Source organism: Pseudopodoces humilis, chromosome 7 (genome assembly GCF_049639895.1).
Source record: "Pseudopodoces humilis isolate 2021_Gansu_Grassland_sample_001 chromosome 7, ASM4963989v1, whole genome shotgun sequence".
Classification (NCBI taxonomy): domain Eukaryota; kingdom Metazoa; phylum Chordata; class Aves; order Passeriformes; family Paridae; genus Pseudopodoces; species Pseudopodoces humilis.
In genome coordinates, this window is record NC_142206.1 from 23,013,842 (window position 1) to 23,030,701 (window position 16,860).

Below are 16,860 nucleotides of genomic sequence, written 5' to 3' on the forward strand. Positions count from 1 at the left end.
ATGAGGGTCTGCACATGCTGTGACAGGGCCTCCTCCCTGGGTAGGTGTTGTAAGCTCTTGCTGGTGGCAGCTGGATCCAGTGGTACCAAGCCTTTTTCATGTCCTCTAGCAGGAACGTGAGGAGTGTGAGAGCAAAAAATATGACCCTAGCAATAGATCTCTGTCTTAGCAAATTGCACAGAGGGCCAGTTGCTTGGAGTAGGAATAAATAAGTTTCTGCTGAACTAAAATGTAGCTGTTTTAAATCAGGAAAATTAATCCCATGCCCTGAAAGTGATCTTTTTATCAGCGCTGCCAGGAGATCCCCACAATGTGGTGCTGGGGTTTCCACTTGCAGAGCTGAATTGGTTTTTTATGTCATACCCTGCTGAACTCTGAAGTGCAAAACCTTCCAATATTGTCCTGTCCTTGCAGGACATACTCCCATGCCCATTAGGTATCCATGTTTCTGTCGTTAGAATCCCAATTTTGCTTGTCTGAGAGGAGAGAAGCAAGAAAATCTGTTAGCAACTAAAAAAAGAAGGCAGTGTTTTCGGGAAACAGACAGGCGGGGTACCCTGCCATATTCCAGATATTCCTGGGAAGAAGGGAGGGAGCCCTGGGATGTGGAGTGATGGTGGGGAGTCCAGAAGTCCTTGTTTCCATCACTAGGCAAAGACGTTTCTGACCGGGAGAGTCTGTTACCCTTGCTGGCAGACATCCCTTCAGACTGGATGTGCATTTGTGTCGTCCCTTCCCCAGCAAGAAATGGCCCCACTGGCTTAGTGTTCCCTGGGTGTCCATGCTTGTTTGCACACCATTGCTTGTAACTCCATGCTTTCCAGCCTGGCTGTGTTGATGGCTCTCTCTGAAGGTCATTCTGGCTTCTTCATGGTTGTCATTATGATGCAGGGGGGGGCACGGGAGATAAGTTTGTGCTTCACACCTGCCTTGTCCCCTTGCCCTCAGGTACGTCATCATCTCCCGGGAGGAGAGGGAGCAGAACCTGATGGCCTTTCAGCACAGCGAGAGGATTTACTTCCGTGCCTGCCGTGACATCCACCCTGGGGAGAAGCTGCGGGTCTGGTACAGTGAGGATTACATGAAACGGTTGCATAGTATGTCCCAAGAAACCATCAACAGAAATTTCACAAGTGGTGAGTCCCTTCCCTTTCCATCCTCTCTCCTGATCCTCTTGGGCTGCCTCACAGTTGGGCCAAGTGTGGTGGGTGAAGTAGGTGTTGCACAGGCTTTGTGAGGAGAGCTGCATTTCTAGAAGCAGAGCGCCTCTGGGTGAAAGCCCCCAGCTCTGCCTGGCATAGATGGATGGGTGTGCAAGGAGAGTAAGATACCCTCAGTCATGGAGATCATGAAAGAAAGATTTGTGCTGTGATGTGTCACGTCATGTGTTGTGCCATGTTGTGTGTGTGTGTGCTGCAAGGGCCTGATGCAATGCCCAGGGATCACAGAGCACCCCTGTCGTGAGACTTTCTGGCCTGAAGATTGCCAAGCTGATGATCCTACAAGACAGCATTAGGTTTTTCCTCTGAACATGCTGCTCTCTCTGGCTCCTGTGAGCAGCCTGTTTGAGGGAGCTCTGGCTGGTTTTGAGTCCATATGAATGAGATTTCCTTGGTGTGTTTGTATGTCCATTTTCCTCGTTTAATTTATCTCCTCTTTCTTCAGAAAGATAATTTGGGATCAGCGCGACATCAGCTCCTTAGTCTCACAACCTTAGAATGTGTATACAACGTACAGGAGGCTTTGTACTTGTCAGACTGATTCTTCCTTGGATAAAAATTTTTATCTTGTCTAAAGAGTAGCAATGTTGAAACAAACCCAGCAGTCCTTTGGGCCCACGTATTGTCAGCAATATAGGAAGCTTTAGAGGAAAGCAAAAATTCTTAATGCATCTGTTCATCTGTACAATGCTGATACCTGAAGTTAATTAGGAACATTTATTTCCAGGCTAGATGCAGAATGGCAGGGCCTCAGAGGGGCAGCCACACTAAATATAACTTTGTAATTATGATTCCTGAGTATATTATTACACAGCTGCTGTTGCTGCCTTGACTTGGTAAAAGGTGTCTCCTCTTCAGTCACAGGGTGGACAAGATGTCCTGAAAAAAACTGGTTATCTCTCACCTTAGGGTTGTTACACACTTGCAATGTTACATCTTGGTGGCTGTACTTGGGCAGTTCCCACTTCTGAATTAACATTGGTATGAATTTGCTTTTTTATGTTAATGAGCACCAGTGAGTGATTAGGTACAGGCCACATTGATTTTGCTGGAATAACATGCACACATCAGTCATCCAGATGGCTTAGTGCTTTCTGAAAGTACAGCAAGAGACAGTCTGTGCCCTTGGAGCAGCTGCTCTACAGGGGCACCAAGGCTATGAGCTATTGCCCTGCCATGAAGACATGCCTTTAGTCCTGTTTTGTCACGGTGTCATGGTTTGTGGGAGCTGGAATGGTAACTCACAGCCTGCTCTGTGCTACAAGCGTGGCGAAGATCCTCCTCAGGACTCTCCAGAACCTGCCACAGCCTAATAATGCACCCTCAGGTAGAAACTCACATGGCTAGGCAGACCATTCCAGAAACTCCCTGACATCTTGGTGAGCTCATCCTGCTGCAAGCTGGGCTCAGCCTGCCTTCACAAAAGAGGCACAGAGATGTTGTTAAAACAGAGCATCACCTGGGCCATTGCTAGACTTGCCAGAGACATCAAAGCCTCAGCTGGGAGGGCACTGGGAAGTGGTCAGAAAGCAGCACAGAAAAAGAAAAATCTGTTGAGTCATCCTCTATTTAAAAGATTTCAATTCCCTGCAGATGAGTCTGTCAAATGAAGTGGCACACTCAACGAACTCACAGAAAAACAACATTGTTCCTGGGTTTTGTTTCTGTTGATAGTTTCTGACCCGCCTCATCATTGGAGTTGAGACCAATATTATGAGGGATCGTCTTGTGATTTCTAGCTTTTCCATAGGGCTGAAGCACTCGGCTGGTTGGGGGAAAAATCACCGAGAAGGAAGAAGTGGTTCTCTAAATCCCTACTGCTCACAGTAGTTGCTGTGGTCCATAACAGGGGAAATACTAAGAGAGAGGCTGAAAGCTTTGTCCATAGAAATTCTCATCAATGTGTTGAAAATGAGATCTGTTGTTATGGATTCACTAAAGAAGTGGCTGGGTTTCCCAGCCAGCATCCAAACCCGGTGCAAAATCCCATCCATTCAGGCCAGCCCTTTTTACAGTGCCTTATTCTAACTGTTTCGAGTCTTGCATCTTTTCTGCATTCTTAGCGTTGCTCTCCTTAGAGAGGGAATGGTAGCTTTTGCTCCATAACTCTTTTGAAAGCATGAATACGCTTTAAGCAAACAAAACCAAAAATCAGCATAAAGCAGCGTCTTGTTTGGGAAGCCATCAATGCTTGAAGTTATTTACAAGATAGAAGAGTGATGGAAATTGAGCCAAACCTATCGTCTTTTGAATTTCCAGGTAAGGAAATCTGGCTATTCCCTTTATTTTAAGCAATTAATAATTTGTATGAGGTTGCTTTTAATATTTTTTTTTTCGATTACTGAATGGTCATGCTCTCAGACTACACCAGGACAAGCTAGATGTCCCATCTTTGGAGGGCATTCACCCATGGTAGCTCAGTTGACAATGTGTACCTTAGGTTTTAAGTGTGCAAGTTGTTTTTACTCCTTTACCTTTGCATTTCTGGAGCAGCCTCCAAACTGAACGAGAGTAAAGGGGCTAGCAGACTTTGTGCCATGGTGTGCACAGACACTGGGGTTGTCATGAAATGGTGTAAATCTCTTGCTGCACTGCTGTACACTTGATACCTTTTACCAAGTCAAAACAGGCACAGGACTTCCAGACAGCCAAAATGGCACTTAGGCTCTGGGTATAGTTTCCACCATGATCAGTCATTCACCACATAGTCCTCTTCCAACACAGGTTGGTTATACCTTTAGGTTGAACAAGCTGCCTGTAGTTTCTCTTCTCTTTGAAGTGTGTGGGTTCTGCTCTGCTGTGGTTACCCAGGACTGTCTCTGTTTCTGCAGACATGCCCATTAGCGGGGCTTCTACTCTTGCAAGCCTCGGTTTCCACTGAGTTGTGTCAGTTCCCTGGCTTGTAACATAACATGCAGACCTGCAGGGATTCAGTCTGCCTTTTTGTTCTTTTTTGTTTGAGTTTTAGATTGAGGGATGTTGCTCGGTTCCCAGTGATAATCCCCACCCCTCATTTTCCATTCTAGGAGACAAAACATTACTGATCGAAAAGTCAGAAAAGAATGTAGAAAGTCAAGAGGATGCAAGGGGAGCACTCCAATTCACTACCTTAAAGCAGGGGAAGAGCCCCTACAAGCGCAGCTGTGACGAGGGGGAATCCCACCCCCAAACAAAGAAAAAAAAAATTGACCTCATCTTCAAAGATGTCCTGGAGGCTTCTTTGGAATCTGCCAAGTTTGAAGAGAACCAGTTAGCAACAAGTACACCACTTTCCCTCAGAAGAGCATCTAAATACCAGGCTGAAGACATCTTTGAGCAGTGTGGCAGTGCCATGCAACACGGCTCCCTGAGCCTCAGCAGAAACCAGAGCGAGAGGGAATGGAAGGTCCCTCACAGTTCTTCTTTCATCTCAGCCAAGGAGATGAGCATCCTTGAAGATGAGGAAGAGGAGCCCCTGTCACTTAAAGCAGACAGCCCAACAGAGCTGTCACTGGCCTCTGCGCAAGGCAACTCCCATGAAATCCCCACCACGTCCTTCTGCCCCAACTGCATCCGGCTGAAGAAGAAAATCCGGGAGCTGCAGGCTGAGTTAGACATGCTGAGATCTGGGAAGTTACCCGAGGCACCCGTGTTACCGCCCCAGGTACCCGAGCTCCAAGAGTTCTCAGATCCCACAGGTAAGCCTTGCCGAGTTAGAGCATTCTCCAAACCCTGCCTAAGGAGAGTAGTGAGGTGCCTGTGTGCTGTGTACCCACCTAAAGCATTTTGCTCTGAGTATTCAGGTGAACCTGTTGTTCCATGGAAGGTTCTTTGTCAGGTTTTGTGACTGGGTGGGCCAGGAGCTGATGCTGTGGGTACAGTGGAAAACACTGTCTGGGAAAGACTCTGTATGACAATTTGCTCTATTTGTTGCCATTGTAATTGATAATGCACTGCCAATAAAAAAGACATTCCATTGCAGTTTGTTTGCTGTATTTTTGATGCATTCTCTTTCAGCGGAAGCCCCTCCACAATGCCTCACATGCTACCAAGAAAGTATGAATGACTCTGTGGTAATGCTGAAATGTGCTCTCTTTGTGTATGAAATTATGTCCTGCTGTGTCCCTTGTTGGAAATCTCTCTCTGTTTCCTCCACTGCCTTAACACAACCTCGTGTCCCTTTCTGAAGATACATTTCATTTCCTCCAGGAATATGCTGTCAAGCAGCCAAGAGCCTTCAGTAAAGGAATATTTGGGTCACACAGTGTATTGTTCAAGTGGCCAGGATGTAGTGTCCTTTTTTGCTGTTCATTGTGGCATACTGGAGACAAAGTTCTTATGCAGAAATACTGATTTCTTTCCTTTTCCAAGCTGTGATTCAAATTCTATCCATAATGCATTGTGGGAAGGAGAAGAGAGGTTGTGGCCAGCTCTTTGGGCAATGCTCTACTGTCACCAGTAGGATGCTTCTCTAGCTCAGCAGCTTTGTAAATACCATATTTTTTTCCTTTTTTTATTTTTTTGTTACAGCTTCAGAAAGCATCATCTCAGTTCCCACCATCATGGAGGACGATGACCAAGAGGTGGATTCTGCTGATGAATCAGTTTCCAATGACATGATTGCTGCTACAGATGAGCCTTCCAAGATGTCTTCTGCAACGGGCCGGAGGATACGGCGGTTCAAGCAAGAGTGGCTTAAAAAGTTTTGGTTTCTGCGGTACTCCCCGACACTGAATGAGATGTGGTGCCACGTCTGTAGGCAGTACACAGTGCAATCTTCTCGGACTTCAGCCTTCATCATTGGCTCTAAGCAGTTCAAGATACACACAATAAAGCTTCACAGCCAGAGCAACCTCCACAAGAAGTGCCTGCAGCTTTACAAGCTCAGGATGCACCCAGAGAAGACAGAAGAGATGTGCCGAAATATGACCCTGCTCTTCAATACAGCCTACCACCTGGCCTTGGAGGGCAGGCCCTACTATGACTTTCGGCCTCTGGCAGAACTACTGAGAAAGTGTGAACTCAAGGTGGTGGATCAGTACATGAATGAAGGAGACTGCCAGATCTTAATTCACCATATCGCCCGGGCTCTCCGAGAGGACCTGGTGGAGCGCATCCGGCAGTCTCCCTTCCTCAGCATCATTCTGGATGGGCAGAGCGACGACTTGCTTGCAGATACAGTTGCTGTCTATGTGCAGTACACGAGCAGCGATGGGCCTCCAGCAACTGAATTCCTGTCTCTTCAGGAACTCGGCTTTTCTACAACAGACAGTTACCTCCAAGCATTGGACCGGGCTTTTTCCAGCCTGGGAATACGATTGCAGGATGAGAAGCCAACTATTGGCTTGGGAGTTGATGGTGCTAACATTACCGCCAGCCTGAGAGCCAACTTGTTCATGACAATCAGAAAGACCTTGCCCTGGCTTCTCTGCCTTCCCTTTATGGTGCATAGGCCCCACTTGGAAATTTTGGATGCCATTAGTGGGAAGGAACTACCATGTCTGGAGGAGCTAGAAAACAATTTGAAGCAACTGCTCAGTTTCTATCGTTATTCTCCCCGACTCATGTGCGAGTTAAGGGTCACTGCTGCCACTCTGTGTGAGGAGACCGAGTTCCTGGGGGACATTCGAGCAGTGAAGTGGATCATTGGGGAGCAGAACGTGCTCAATGCTCTCATCAAGGATTACCTTGAGGTTGTGGCCCATCTCAAAGATGTCAGTGGCCAGACCCAAAGGGCAGATGCTTCTGCCATTGCCTTGGCCCTCCTGCAGTTCCTGATGGACTACCAGTCGATTAAACTCATCTACTTCCTGCTGGATGTGATTGCTGTGCTTTCGCGCCTTGCCTACGTCTTCCAAGGGGAGTACCTTCTTGTGTCGCAGGTGGACGATAAAATAGAGGAGGCCATCCAGGAGATCAGCCGGCTAGCAGACTCCCCTGGGGAGTACTTGCAGGAGTTTGAGGAAAACTTCCGTGAAAGCTTTAATGGCATTGCTGTGAAAAATCTACGGGTGGCTGAAGCCAAATTCCAGTCGATCAGAGAAAAGATCTGCCAGAAGACCCAGGTGATCCTAGCCCAAAGGTTCGATTCCCGCAGCCGGACATTTGTGAAGGCCTGTCAGGTATTTGATCTTGCAGCTTGGCCCAGAAGCACTGATGAGCTCATGAGCTATGGGAAGGAGGATATGGTACAAATATTTGAACACCTGGAGACAGTCCCATCGTTTTCCAGAGAGGTTTGCAGAGAGGGGATGGACACCCGAGGGAGTCTGCTGATGGAGTGGCGAGAACTCAAGGTGGATTATTATACCAAAAATGGTTTTAAAGACTTGCTCAGTCACATTTGTAAATACAAACAGAGATTTCCCCTCCTAAATAAAATAGTTCAGATCCTCAAAGTCCTTCCCACCTCTTCGGCCTGCTGTGAGAAGGGGCGCACCGCCCTGCAGAGAGTGTGCAAGAACAACCGCTCTCGGCTCACGCTGGAGCAGCTCAGTGACCTGTTGACGATTGCTGTCAATGGGCCGCCCATTGCCAACTTCGATTGCAAAAGGGCACTCGATAGCTGGTTCGAGGAGAAGTCAGGCAATAGTTACGCACTCTCGGCCGAAATGCTGAGCAGGATGTCATCTCTTGAGCAGAAGCCTATGTTGCAGAGCATGGACCATGGCTCTGAGTTTTACCCTGATATTTAGGAAGGAATGCCTCAGATCAGATAATTTTTTTAATCTATACTCTAAACTTTGATATATTATATAAAATATATATATTATCTATATTAAGGAAAAACCCACACTGAAAATTTAAAAGTTAAGACGATGTGCGTCTGATAGAAGCTAAGCAGAATTTTAAAGATTGAGACAATGTTTAGACATTTACTGGTGTCTCCAACCATGGCAGCTGCAATGTAGGTGGCAACATTTCATTCTTTAGAAGCATGTGCTGGGGCCATACTCTACATGTTCAAACCTAACAACCTATAAGCTAGACAACGGGTCTTTGTCAGCCTCATCCTCCCAGCAGTTTCCTTTGTATGTGTGTTGTCAGTTTGCTGGGTTGTTTTCTGTTTTGTTTTGTTTCATTTTGGGGTTGCTTGTTTGTTTGTTTGTTTGTTTGTTTGTTTGTTTTCCCCTCAGTTTCAATCTCTGCCTCTCTTTCAATTGTTCAGCCCAGTTATTGAGCCATTTTAGCCTTTTGTTGGCAACCATCAGATTTCTGATTTCTGACAAAGCATCTGTGTGTTTGTGTCACCCCCAGTTCAACCCAGTTCTCTTCGGTTGAGTGGAAGCTTTCTTCACTCAAAAGATTACTGATAGGAGAGAAGGGCTGGGGACATGATTTTGGGTTTTTATTCTGATTTAGAAACCAATGCCTCCACTAAACTGTGATGCCCCTTTCTCAGTTCTCCCTACCTTTGGGCTGTAGAGTAATACTTGGCTTTCAGCTCCTTTTATGATAACCGCAGTACCAGTCTATCATACGTATGTTATAACATGATGTCATGTGCAGACTATAAAATAGTAAAATAGAGAAGGCAGGGGGAAATTTTTGCATTTATATTTTTATATTGTATGAGATAAATATATATATATATATACAACTATTCATTCAAAACCAGGGCTGCTGTGGAAGCTAGACAGCCAATGAATCGAGAGCCACCTCTTGGCAGAGATTCAAAGGCTTAAAAAATTATATTCTAATTTACATTATTTATACTATGTCTTTATAATCCTAGATTGTTGTGGGGTTTTTGTTTTGTTTTGTTTTGTTTTGTTTTGTTTGGAATGACTGAAAGAAAAACCTGCTGCAGTTTGGTGGCAGGAGCTATCAATGCAAGATTATCTTGGATTATATTCATGTGTGATGTCCTACAAAGGTTCACTTACTCTCTTGTGACCAAGGTAACATGTTCCACAGCACAGCAGACTGATGACAGCAGGAAGAAGGGATGCTCTGCTTCTTCCTGCAAAATATTTCTTCCTTTCTTGAAGGAATGCCGTGTCCAGCTGAAATGTGAATGGGGGACTTGCACCTTCCATCACAAAGAGATTGTTTTGTGGGCTTGGGGCTCTTCTTTGTTTTATTCTTTTAAAGTAAACAATCTCCAGGCATCCACACAATATCACTTCAGGTTAGAAAAGAGAAAAAAAAATCCACAAAAAAAACCCAACCAACCAAAAAAAAACAAAACACCAGACAAACAAAAAAGGTGCAAAAACTCCACAGATGCTAGTGCCTTGCCCTGCTGATGTGGCATGGACAGCACCAACCTGACCAGACCATCGTGGGAGTGAGACGTGTTGTCCAAAAGGTGTCCAAGCCAACATGTTCTCACTTCCCAGAGGGATGAGCTTTGTGCCAAGCTGTGTTGTTTGGAAACATGATGGTGGTATCAGCAACACTGAACCTTTCCTTTCTCCTGTTACCCCCCTGCCCTTGGTCTTGGTGCTAAGATATCTCTAGAACCATTGCTGCTAGTTGATAGCTTTTCATTTATATAAATATATATATATATATATATAATATTATTTTATTTTTTAAACTTTTTTGTTTGTTTTCAATGGAGATGTAGCATGTTTGGAACTGATCTCTCTCTGAGTCACTTTCACTGCCAGGGTTCACGCACTGTCTTCCCCGGGAAAACACACACTTCTACCTAGGTCTCACTCACCTCCTGCTAATCCCTTTGCCTTCAGCAGACCTTCACAGCCAGCACTGGCAGAGGTGTGCAGCCCAGCCACTATGGGCTGGTTCAGCTTTCAGACCCCACAGGAACAGCTAGGCTGGTGTTGGTCAGGGTTTTGGAAGTGTTTGCCTCTGTCCCTGTGGGACTGAGGAGGGACTGAGCCCACCCAGAGCACGAGTGGTGGCCTGTCCTTGTGTCCTGACGCCGCCCCTTTGCTGTAAAATGGGGCCTGCCATAAAGTGGTCCGAGCGGAGCAGAGCGGACCCTGTGAATGTAGCAGCGAGGGCTGGTCAGCAGCCTCTGTAGCACTTACCCCTTGCCCTACCTCTGACAGCACGTGCAGCCTGAGGCTGGCTCGGGGAGGAGAGGGCACCTGCACCAGAGGCACCCATCTGCTGCCAAACTGCCACCAGGGGTGCAGGCACTGGGTGCTCTTCCTTGTGCTCCTCATGGAAATGTCACCAGCTAGGTCAGGGCATCACACAGTTGCAACACAGAGGCATTGATATGACACGCCTAGCAAGCATGAAAAATGGCTTTGTTTTCATGTTTTCCTACATTTCCTTATAAACGATGTGATCAAATTGATCCATTCCTCCAGAGGAGTAAAAGTTAAACTGGAAACCCTCTGCCAGCCGTGCAGCCTTGGGTGGTTGTTTGCTTTACTTTGTAAAGTAGGGACTTCTCTGCACAAGGTGCTCATAGCTCTCCAGGCGTGGTGAATTGGCTCTGCTCAGGGTGCTGCCACAAAGCTCTGGAGCTGCTGCCTGCCAGGGAGGTGGCAGGCTCCCTTCCTTTTTAAAACCTGAGGAGGTGTAAAAAGATAAAAACTGCTGCTCCATTAGTTTCTGACTGGAGATGGGCAAGGTGAACATAGATCATAGAATCCATAGAAATCCATAGCTCTTTGTGGGTAGAGAGGAAAAATCACCTGCCTTTCTGTTTGCAGCAGCAAAAGCTCCTTGGCACAGAGGCCAATCAAAGTGCTTGGCCCACATGGAGGGAAGGAACATTTGGGGACAGTCTCCAGACACCTTTGGAGAGAGGAATGCTTGGCCAGGGCTTGTGCTGAGCAGCCCAGGAGGCCTGTTTACAACTCCTGATCTAAGCCTCCTAACTTTTGCCACTGCAGATAAAAGGGCAAGGTAAGAGTTGCCAGAGGCCTGTTCAGAAATTACTCTTCCAATTTGTCACTCCTTCCTTTTGGTTCACTTGCAAAACTTGCTTTCATCAGTGACACCTTTCACTGGCAGCTCTTACTTCTAATGGTGCAGTGAAATGTTCAGTGTGTGGTGATTTTCTTTGCCAGCTGACGCAAGCAGAGCACTTGTTCCTTTAGCAGGTAACTTTGCTTGCAAACAGTGATTCCCTGCCACTGGATGTTGTGGATACCCGTAATGGGAAAGGTCAGAGACCCCTTACATTGGTGATGGGGATAAACAAGAGCTTGGCAGAGCAGCTGGCCTGGCCCAGCCCATACCAGCTTCTCCAACACAATTCCCTGTTACCTGCACATCAGAAAATAAACCTGGCCTTTTTCCTAGGGTAATGCAGGTGCTTTGCAAGCTTTCCATCCGGGTTAACCTGCCTGTTTCAGATCTGTAGCTCTTGCTTTCATGGATAGTCTGTGGATGGAAACATGACTACCAGCACAGACAAGACAGGGAGGAGGGAGGAAAATAAATGCAAAGCACCCCTGGCTTCCCAGGGCTTCTGAGCCTTCTCCAGAAGCAGGTGCATTTATGTGCCCTGTTTGTCTGGGCCCAGCCTTGTGGCAGTGAGGCCAGGAGGGAGCAGCAGCAGGCATGGGGAGGGCTTAGCAGGGTGCTGAGGGAGGCCTCCATGGCTCCAAGATTGCAGTGCATTGGGTTTAATCAATGCCTTTCCTGCTGTGCTGAGAGAGCGAGAGGACTTGTTTTGAACATGTTGCTCACAGCATCTTGAACTGGTTAGGCTGCAAAGACAGAGGGATCAGTTTTTCTTGAATGAGCTCTTTGTCTCCTTCCCCTGCATCTTAGCTATGGCATCTGACTGTGAATAATGCACACTCCTCCAGACCCTTGGGTTTGTATTTCTAGCCCGTGGGATTTTTGGTTGCCAATTTCCCTTCCCCACTTTTTGCTCAGGCTCCTTGCCTCTTTTACCCTGCTGTGAAGCAGAAATCTGTGAAGCACATTTAGACGTGTCCTTCTGCAGGGCTCACCTGTGTCCACAGGGGTCCGGGCCCTCCAGCCACGAGGCCAACCTCAGCAGGGATAATCCTCACAAGAGACCAAAGCTCTTCCCATGCCAGCAAAAGCACACGGAAGTTATGGGGGCTGCCAGGGGACACGGTGGGCAGCGTGTGGTGTCTGCCTTGGGTCTTGAGCCAACTGCAGCAATGTGCCCCGTGCTGGTCACGCTTTTGCTGGTATGACTGTTCAGATATGATTCAGGCTCGGTCCATCTCTTTCTCACAGCACAAACTCAACCAGATGGCCCGCGGGGTCTTTGGAGTCCTCCTCCTTTCTTATCTCATTAGGATTGCTGTTTGTTTGACCAGTGCCCAGACAGCTGGCTTGCAAATAAGCAGCAACAGCCTCTGCTTTTGCAGATTCCCCTCTCAGCCCTGTCAAAAGAGGTCTTAAAAGCAGAGAAATGGTACGTTAATCCCCCAGCCATTGTATCCAATGCAGTAATGCCTATGCAATTCCTGTCTCCCTTGGAGACACGTATGATGTGTGTGCATGTAAGCTAGTGTATGTATACAGTACATATGCATATGGTCTATATATTGTATATACGCACATCCCAGTACATATACACACAGTACAAAAGATTAAAATCACATGCTTATATATCTATAAATGAAATCCTATATATTTATATATTTCTATGTTTTCGATAGATATAAAGATATAATATAGAGATAGACTCAACCACCCTTGTGTAAGGCTGGCCCTGTGTTTTAGCACAAGGCACGTAACACTGAAGACTTTGGACTTTGGGATGGTTTTAGCCATACACTGAGGCCTACATTTACATGTATAGCACTCTATGGAGAGGGGCTTGGCTGTGTTTAGGGCAAGGGGTTTCCTTGCTGGCATGTTAACCAAGTGATAAATAAGCTTTGTTTAATAGTGGAATGTCTTGGTAGGGGAAAATGCTTGAGTGTCCTTCTGAGAAAGCCTCTTGCTGAGGTCCCGTGTGTTCACACTTGGACAGACACATATCCCACCCTCATATGCACTTTTGTCTCTCTGCATGGGTGTGGTTGGCAACTGCAGGCACCGGTGCTGTGGAAACGTGGATTTTTGCTGTTCCACCTGGCACTCCTCAGCAGTCACCGGCACACTGCCAGGGAGACCCTGCGCTGGCCAGCGCTCACGTGGCACCAGCGAGAGCGTGGGTGCGCTTGCGGGCATCGGTCAGCGACACAGCCGTGGCAGCAGGAGGGCCAAGGCGGTTTTGAGTGGAGAAAGGGTTACGGCCACGCAGCTGCAGGTGGCAGGGATACTGAGTGGAGATGGAACGGTGCAAACGAGAAGGAACTGTGAAGTCGGGGCGATGAGAGTGCGTAATCCCAATTGGGAAAGCGCATTCAGCTCTGTTGGGTCAGGCTGGCCGCTGTCTGCTGCAGGAGCCACTCTGCTCCCTCAGGTCTCACAGCCGCTCCTCAGCCTGTGAGCAGCCTGCCTGGCCAGGGTTCCAGGGAGGCTTTCTGGAGGAAATGGAATGATGTGATTGTATGGAAGACATGGTTGGTGCTGCATGTGTGCCTTTGAGCCTCAGCACACAGCGTTCAGACCTTGCCAGGCTGAAGCACCAAAGGGTGCAGCCCTCTTACCCTGCCCGTGAAGAGACACCTGCTTTCCCATGACCAGCATTTCTGTGCTGGGATGGGGGTGGATCTGGGCAGTGAATCAACCCTCCCTGATTATCTGCTGATGCGTGTGGGATGGACAGCTGTCTCATCCCTCCATCCCTCCCCTCACACAGCCACTCGTAGGAAACTGGCCCTGCTGCATCCTGAAGCCTTTGGCTGACACCTGAGGGAACCCTAGAGGTGCCTCTGGCCGGCCTGGCAGCAGGTGGTCAGTCAGCAAGCTGCTTCCCCACAAGGGTTGGAGGGAAAGCATGGAGGTTTACCTTTGCAGCTGCGCTCCACGCCTGGCAACCGCTGCACTCCTTGCCGTTTGTTTTATTTGTTGGCTTTGGTCGGGAGGAGGGTGAGTTGTAATTCCGACATCCGAATGCTCCTTACACTGGTATTGCATGAGCAGACGCTGTGCAAGCTGCCCCCGAGCCCTGTCACACACCTCAGTGCCCTCGCCCAGGCCTCTCTCCTCCACACAACTGGTAATCCACCTCAGCCGCCCCTGCCCGGCGGCGGCTCCCCGCTCTGCCGCAGCCCCTCAGCCGCGCAGCACCGGCGGGGAGCTCTCGGCACCTGTTCCTCACAAACCTCAGAGACAGTTTTCTCGCTCCAGCCCCCTCCTTCCGATGCCACTGACACCCGCGTGAGCCCAGCCCGCGGCCTCGCCTCCCACCCGCCCTGCTGGTGGTGCTGCCGCCCGGCGAGGGGCTCCCATGCACTGCACCTCATGTCGAATAAGCTCGCTGGGCTGCGCGGGGGAACCATGTCTCATATGCTGTAATGTCCCAAATGCTACAGGAGGGCTACGGAGTTTTCTGCCAGTCATGGCATCCTCATAGACTCACCTGACAGTTAGCAAAAATGCATTTCTACTTCCAGAAAACGAGGGTTTGTCTCTAACCTCTCCGTATCCACATCCAGGCACAGCCCTGCTGAACTGTTTCAAGCTATCTCTCACCCACCCACTCACCCATCACACACACATATGAAATGAGAGAAAAATATCTAGACGTCTATTACTATATATGTATTAATATGTTAATATCACTCTTTTGGAGACATTAAAATGTTATTACTTTACAGACTATGCTTTATAGTACCTGTGTGAAAGGACCTAGGACACTGGATACGAATAGAGCTATGTTGATATATCATAGTATGTACACGAGAACTTTCCTTTTGTCATATTATCCTTGTAATGTAAAATGATTGTTAATAAAAAAAAAACAACATTTAAATTTATCAAGTTGGGTTGCTAATTCTTTAAATTGTTCTTGGAGGTTAATGTCATATTGCCAGATGAAGGACATCTGTCTAAGCTGATGCACTTTCTTTTCCCTCAGCCCAGGACTATGAAGAGTAGATCCAGTGCTGATTAATCTAGAAGGGTTAGTTGCAGCCCCCTGAGGTGCTGGTAGTTCTCCCTCCTGAGTGACTGGCTCCCTGACATGCTGAGTGTCACTGCAGCCCCTCGAAGTCCTCACCTCACAAAATCCTGACAAGCAGGTCCAGCGTGTCCTGTGCTGGAGCTGCCCGCTTTCCCCAGGAGCTGGGTTATCCCCTGCCAAGGCTGCAGCAGGCAGCCCAGGAGCTGGCACCTCCCAGCAGCCCAGGGCTGCTCTGGGTCAGCATTGGCAGCTATTCAGCACATGCTATTTTTGGGTAGGGATGCAGAGTGGGTGTCATTGAGGCTCTGCATTCCCTTTCTAGTCAGGTACAGGTACAGCTAGCATTATCATTAGCTTTGCTGTGGTAGGCTGGGCTTGTTATGTGGACTGACAAAGCTTTACATATGTGCCTGGTTTGGTCTGAAGGATGGTGACACTTTTCCTAAGCTGTAAATCCAGGGGAAGCTGGGCTTTTTCTTTCCTTAAAAGAGAGGGCTGACTTAACTTCAGATTCTTCTTTTTTGGCACTGGGCTTGCAGTTGATTAACTAAAGGTGCAACTTTTAAAACAGTTCAATGTATTAAGAGTATTTTTGTGCATGGAGGGTCTCATATCTGCTAAATCATTGTGGGCAAGAGAGCAAACATCTGAAATAAGTACATGTGTCCACGGATTAGCCCTGGGCTGTGGGTTGTTTGCTGACCAAACAGCTGAAAACATTGCCTCCACAGGCTGAGTCTGGCTGCTGCTGTGGATACACCTCACGGCAAAGGCACCACAGGAACTATGGATCATCCTTCCTTCACTGAGGCTCAGGTTTGCCTGGCAGTGCAAGCAGGGACAACCTTGCAAAGTTTAGTCCATCCCTGGGTGACAGCTACAGCCAGAGAGAAACACAGGCAGAAAACAAAGCCCTTCCAGCACAAACAGTTGCTCGCTCAGCTGTAAATGTGTCCATGTGGCAGTGGAGGGAAGCAGAAAACAAGGAGCAAGCTGTGCAGCTGCCGGTGTGGATCCCGGGTGTGGTGCTGCATACTGTGAGTGTTGATACTGAGCTTCAGTTTCTAGGGATGGAAGCATCAACAGGACTGGCTCTTTAATCGGGTCTGAAGGAATCCTGATTTTCCAATTGCCCCAGGGGAAGCATGCATGTAGACCCATCAATCCCCACAGGTGAAGGGCTGGGCAGAAATTCTGGGTTCAGAATGAATGTCTCCAAATTTTAATGGAGTGTAGCCACCAGAGCTGGAAGTGAGTGGCAGTTTCCAGGGTGAGAAGTGAAAGTAGCCCCAAATTAGTCATCCAATAGGTCCAATAGGAAAGGTTGTTTTAGTGAATTCCTCAAAGTCCAATTCCTTGAGCAGACCACGTATCACACACAGTTTGTCATTTTCTGGCAGCTTTCACTGTAGTGATTTAAAGTTGCTAATTTTTGAGCAGTAAGCAAGCCCAGCAAAATATCCTGCTGGTTGTCAGGGCTTAGCTTCAGTTTGGTTTCCTGGGCACCTGTCAGTCAACTGTGAAAACCTCATCTCTGGGGTTTTTGCCTTTGCTAGTCAATTGACAGCATGAAGGCAGGGCAATGTTTTGCTTTCAGCAGCTCAGCCACGTGTAAAGAGCTAGAACTGCTTGTGAAATGCATTGCTGCATTGTGATCCATTTCCTACAGGCAGTTCTGTGCTGTGGACTCTCGTTAGTCACCCTTGGCAGTGATCTGCCTCCTTGCTGGTA

General features: G+C 47.8%; 1 protein-coding gene across 8 annotated transcripts in view; it reads left to right on the forward strand.

Moving 5' to 3' along the window:
* PRDM11 (PR/SET domain 11) overlaps window positions 1-14,912 on the forward strand; it is a 48,897-nt gene extending 33,985 nt beyond the window's left edge. For 6 of the 8 annotated variants that reach the window (XM_088058393.1, XM_088058395.1, XM_088058397.1 and 3 more), the window contains 3 exons: window positions 949-1,136; window positions 4,247-4,897; window positions 5,730-14,912. In XM_088058393.1, the coding sequence (XP_087914519.1) occupies window positions 949-1,136; window positions 4,247-4,897; window positions 5,730-7,894 (3,004 nt within the window). In that variant the 3' untranslated portion in view covers window positions 7,895-14,912. The other 2 variants (XM_014251982.2, XM_088058398.1) reach the window with 2 other exon arrangements.
* The last annotated feature ends 1,948 nt before the right edge of the window (window positions 14,913-16,860 follow it).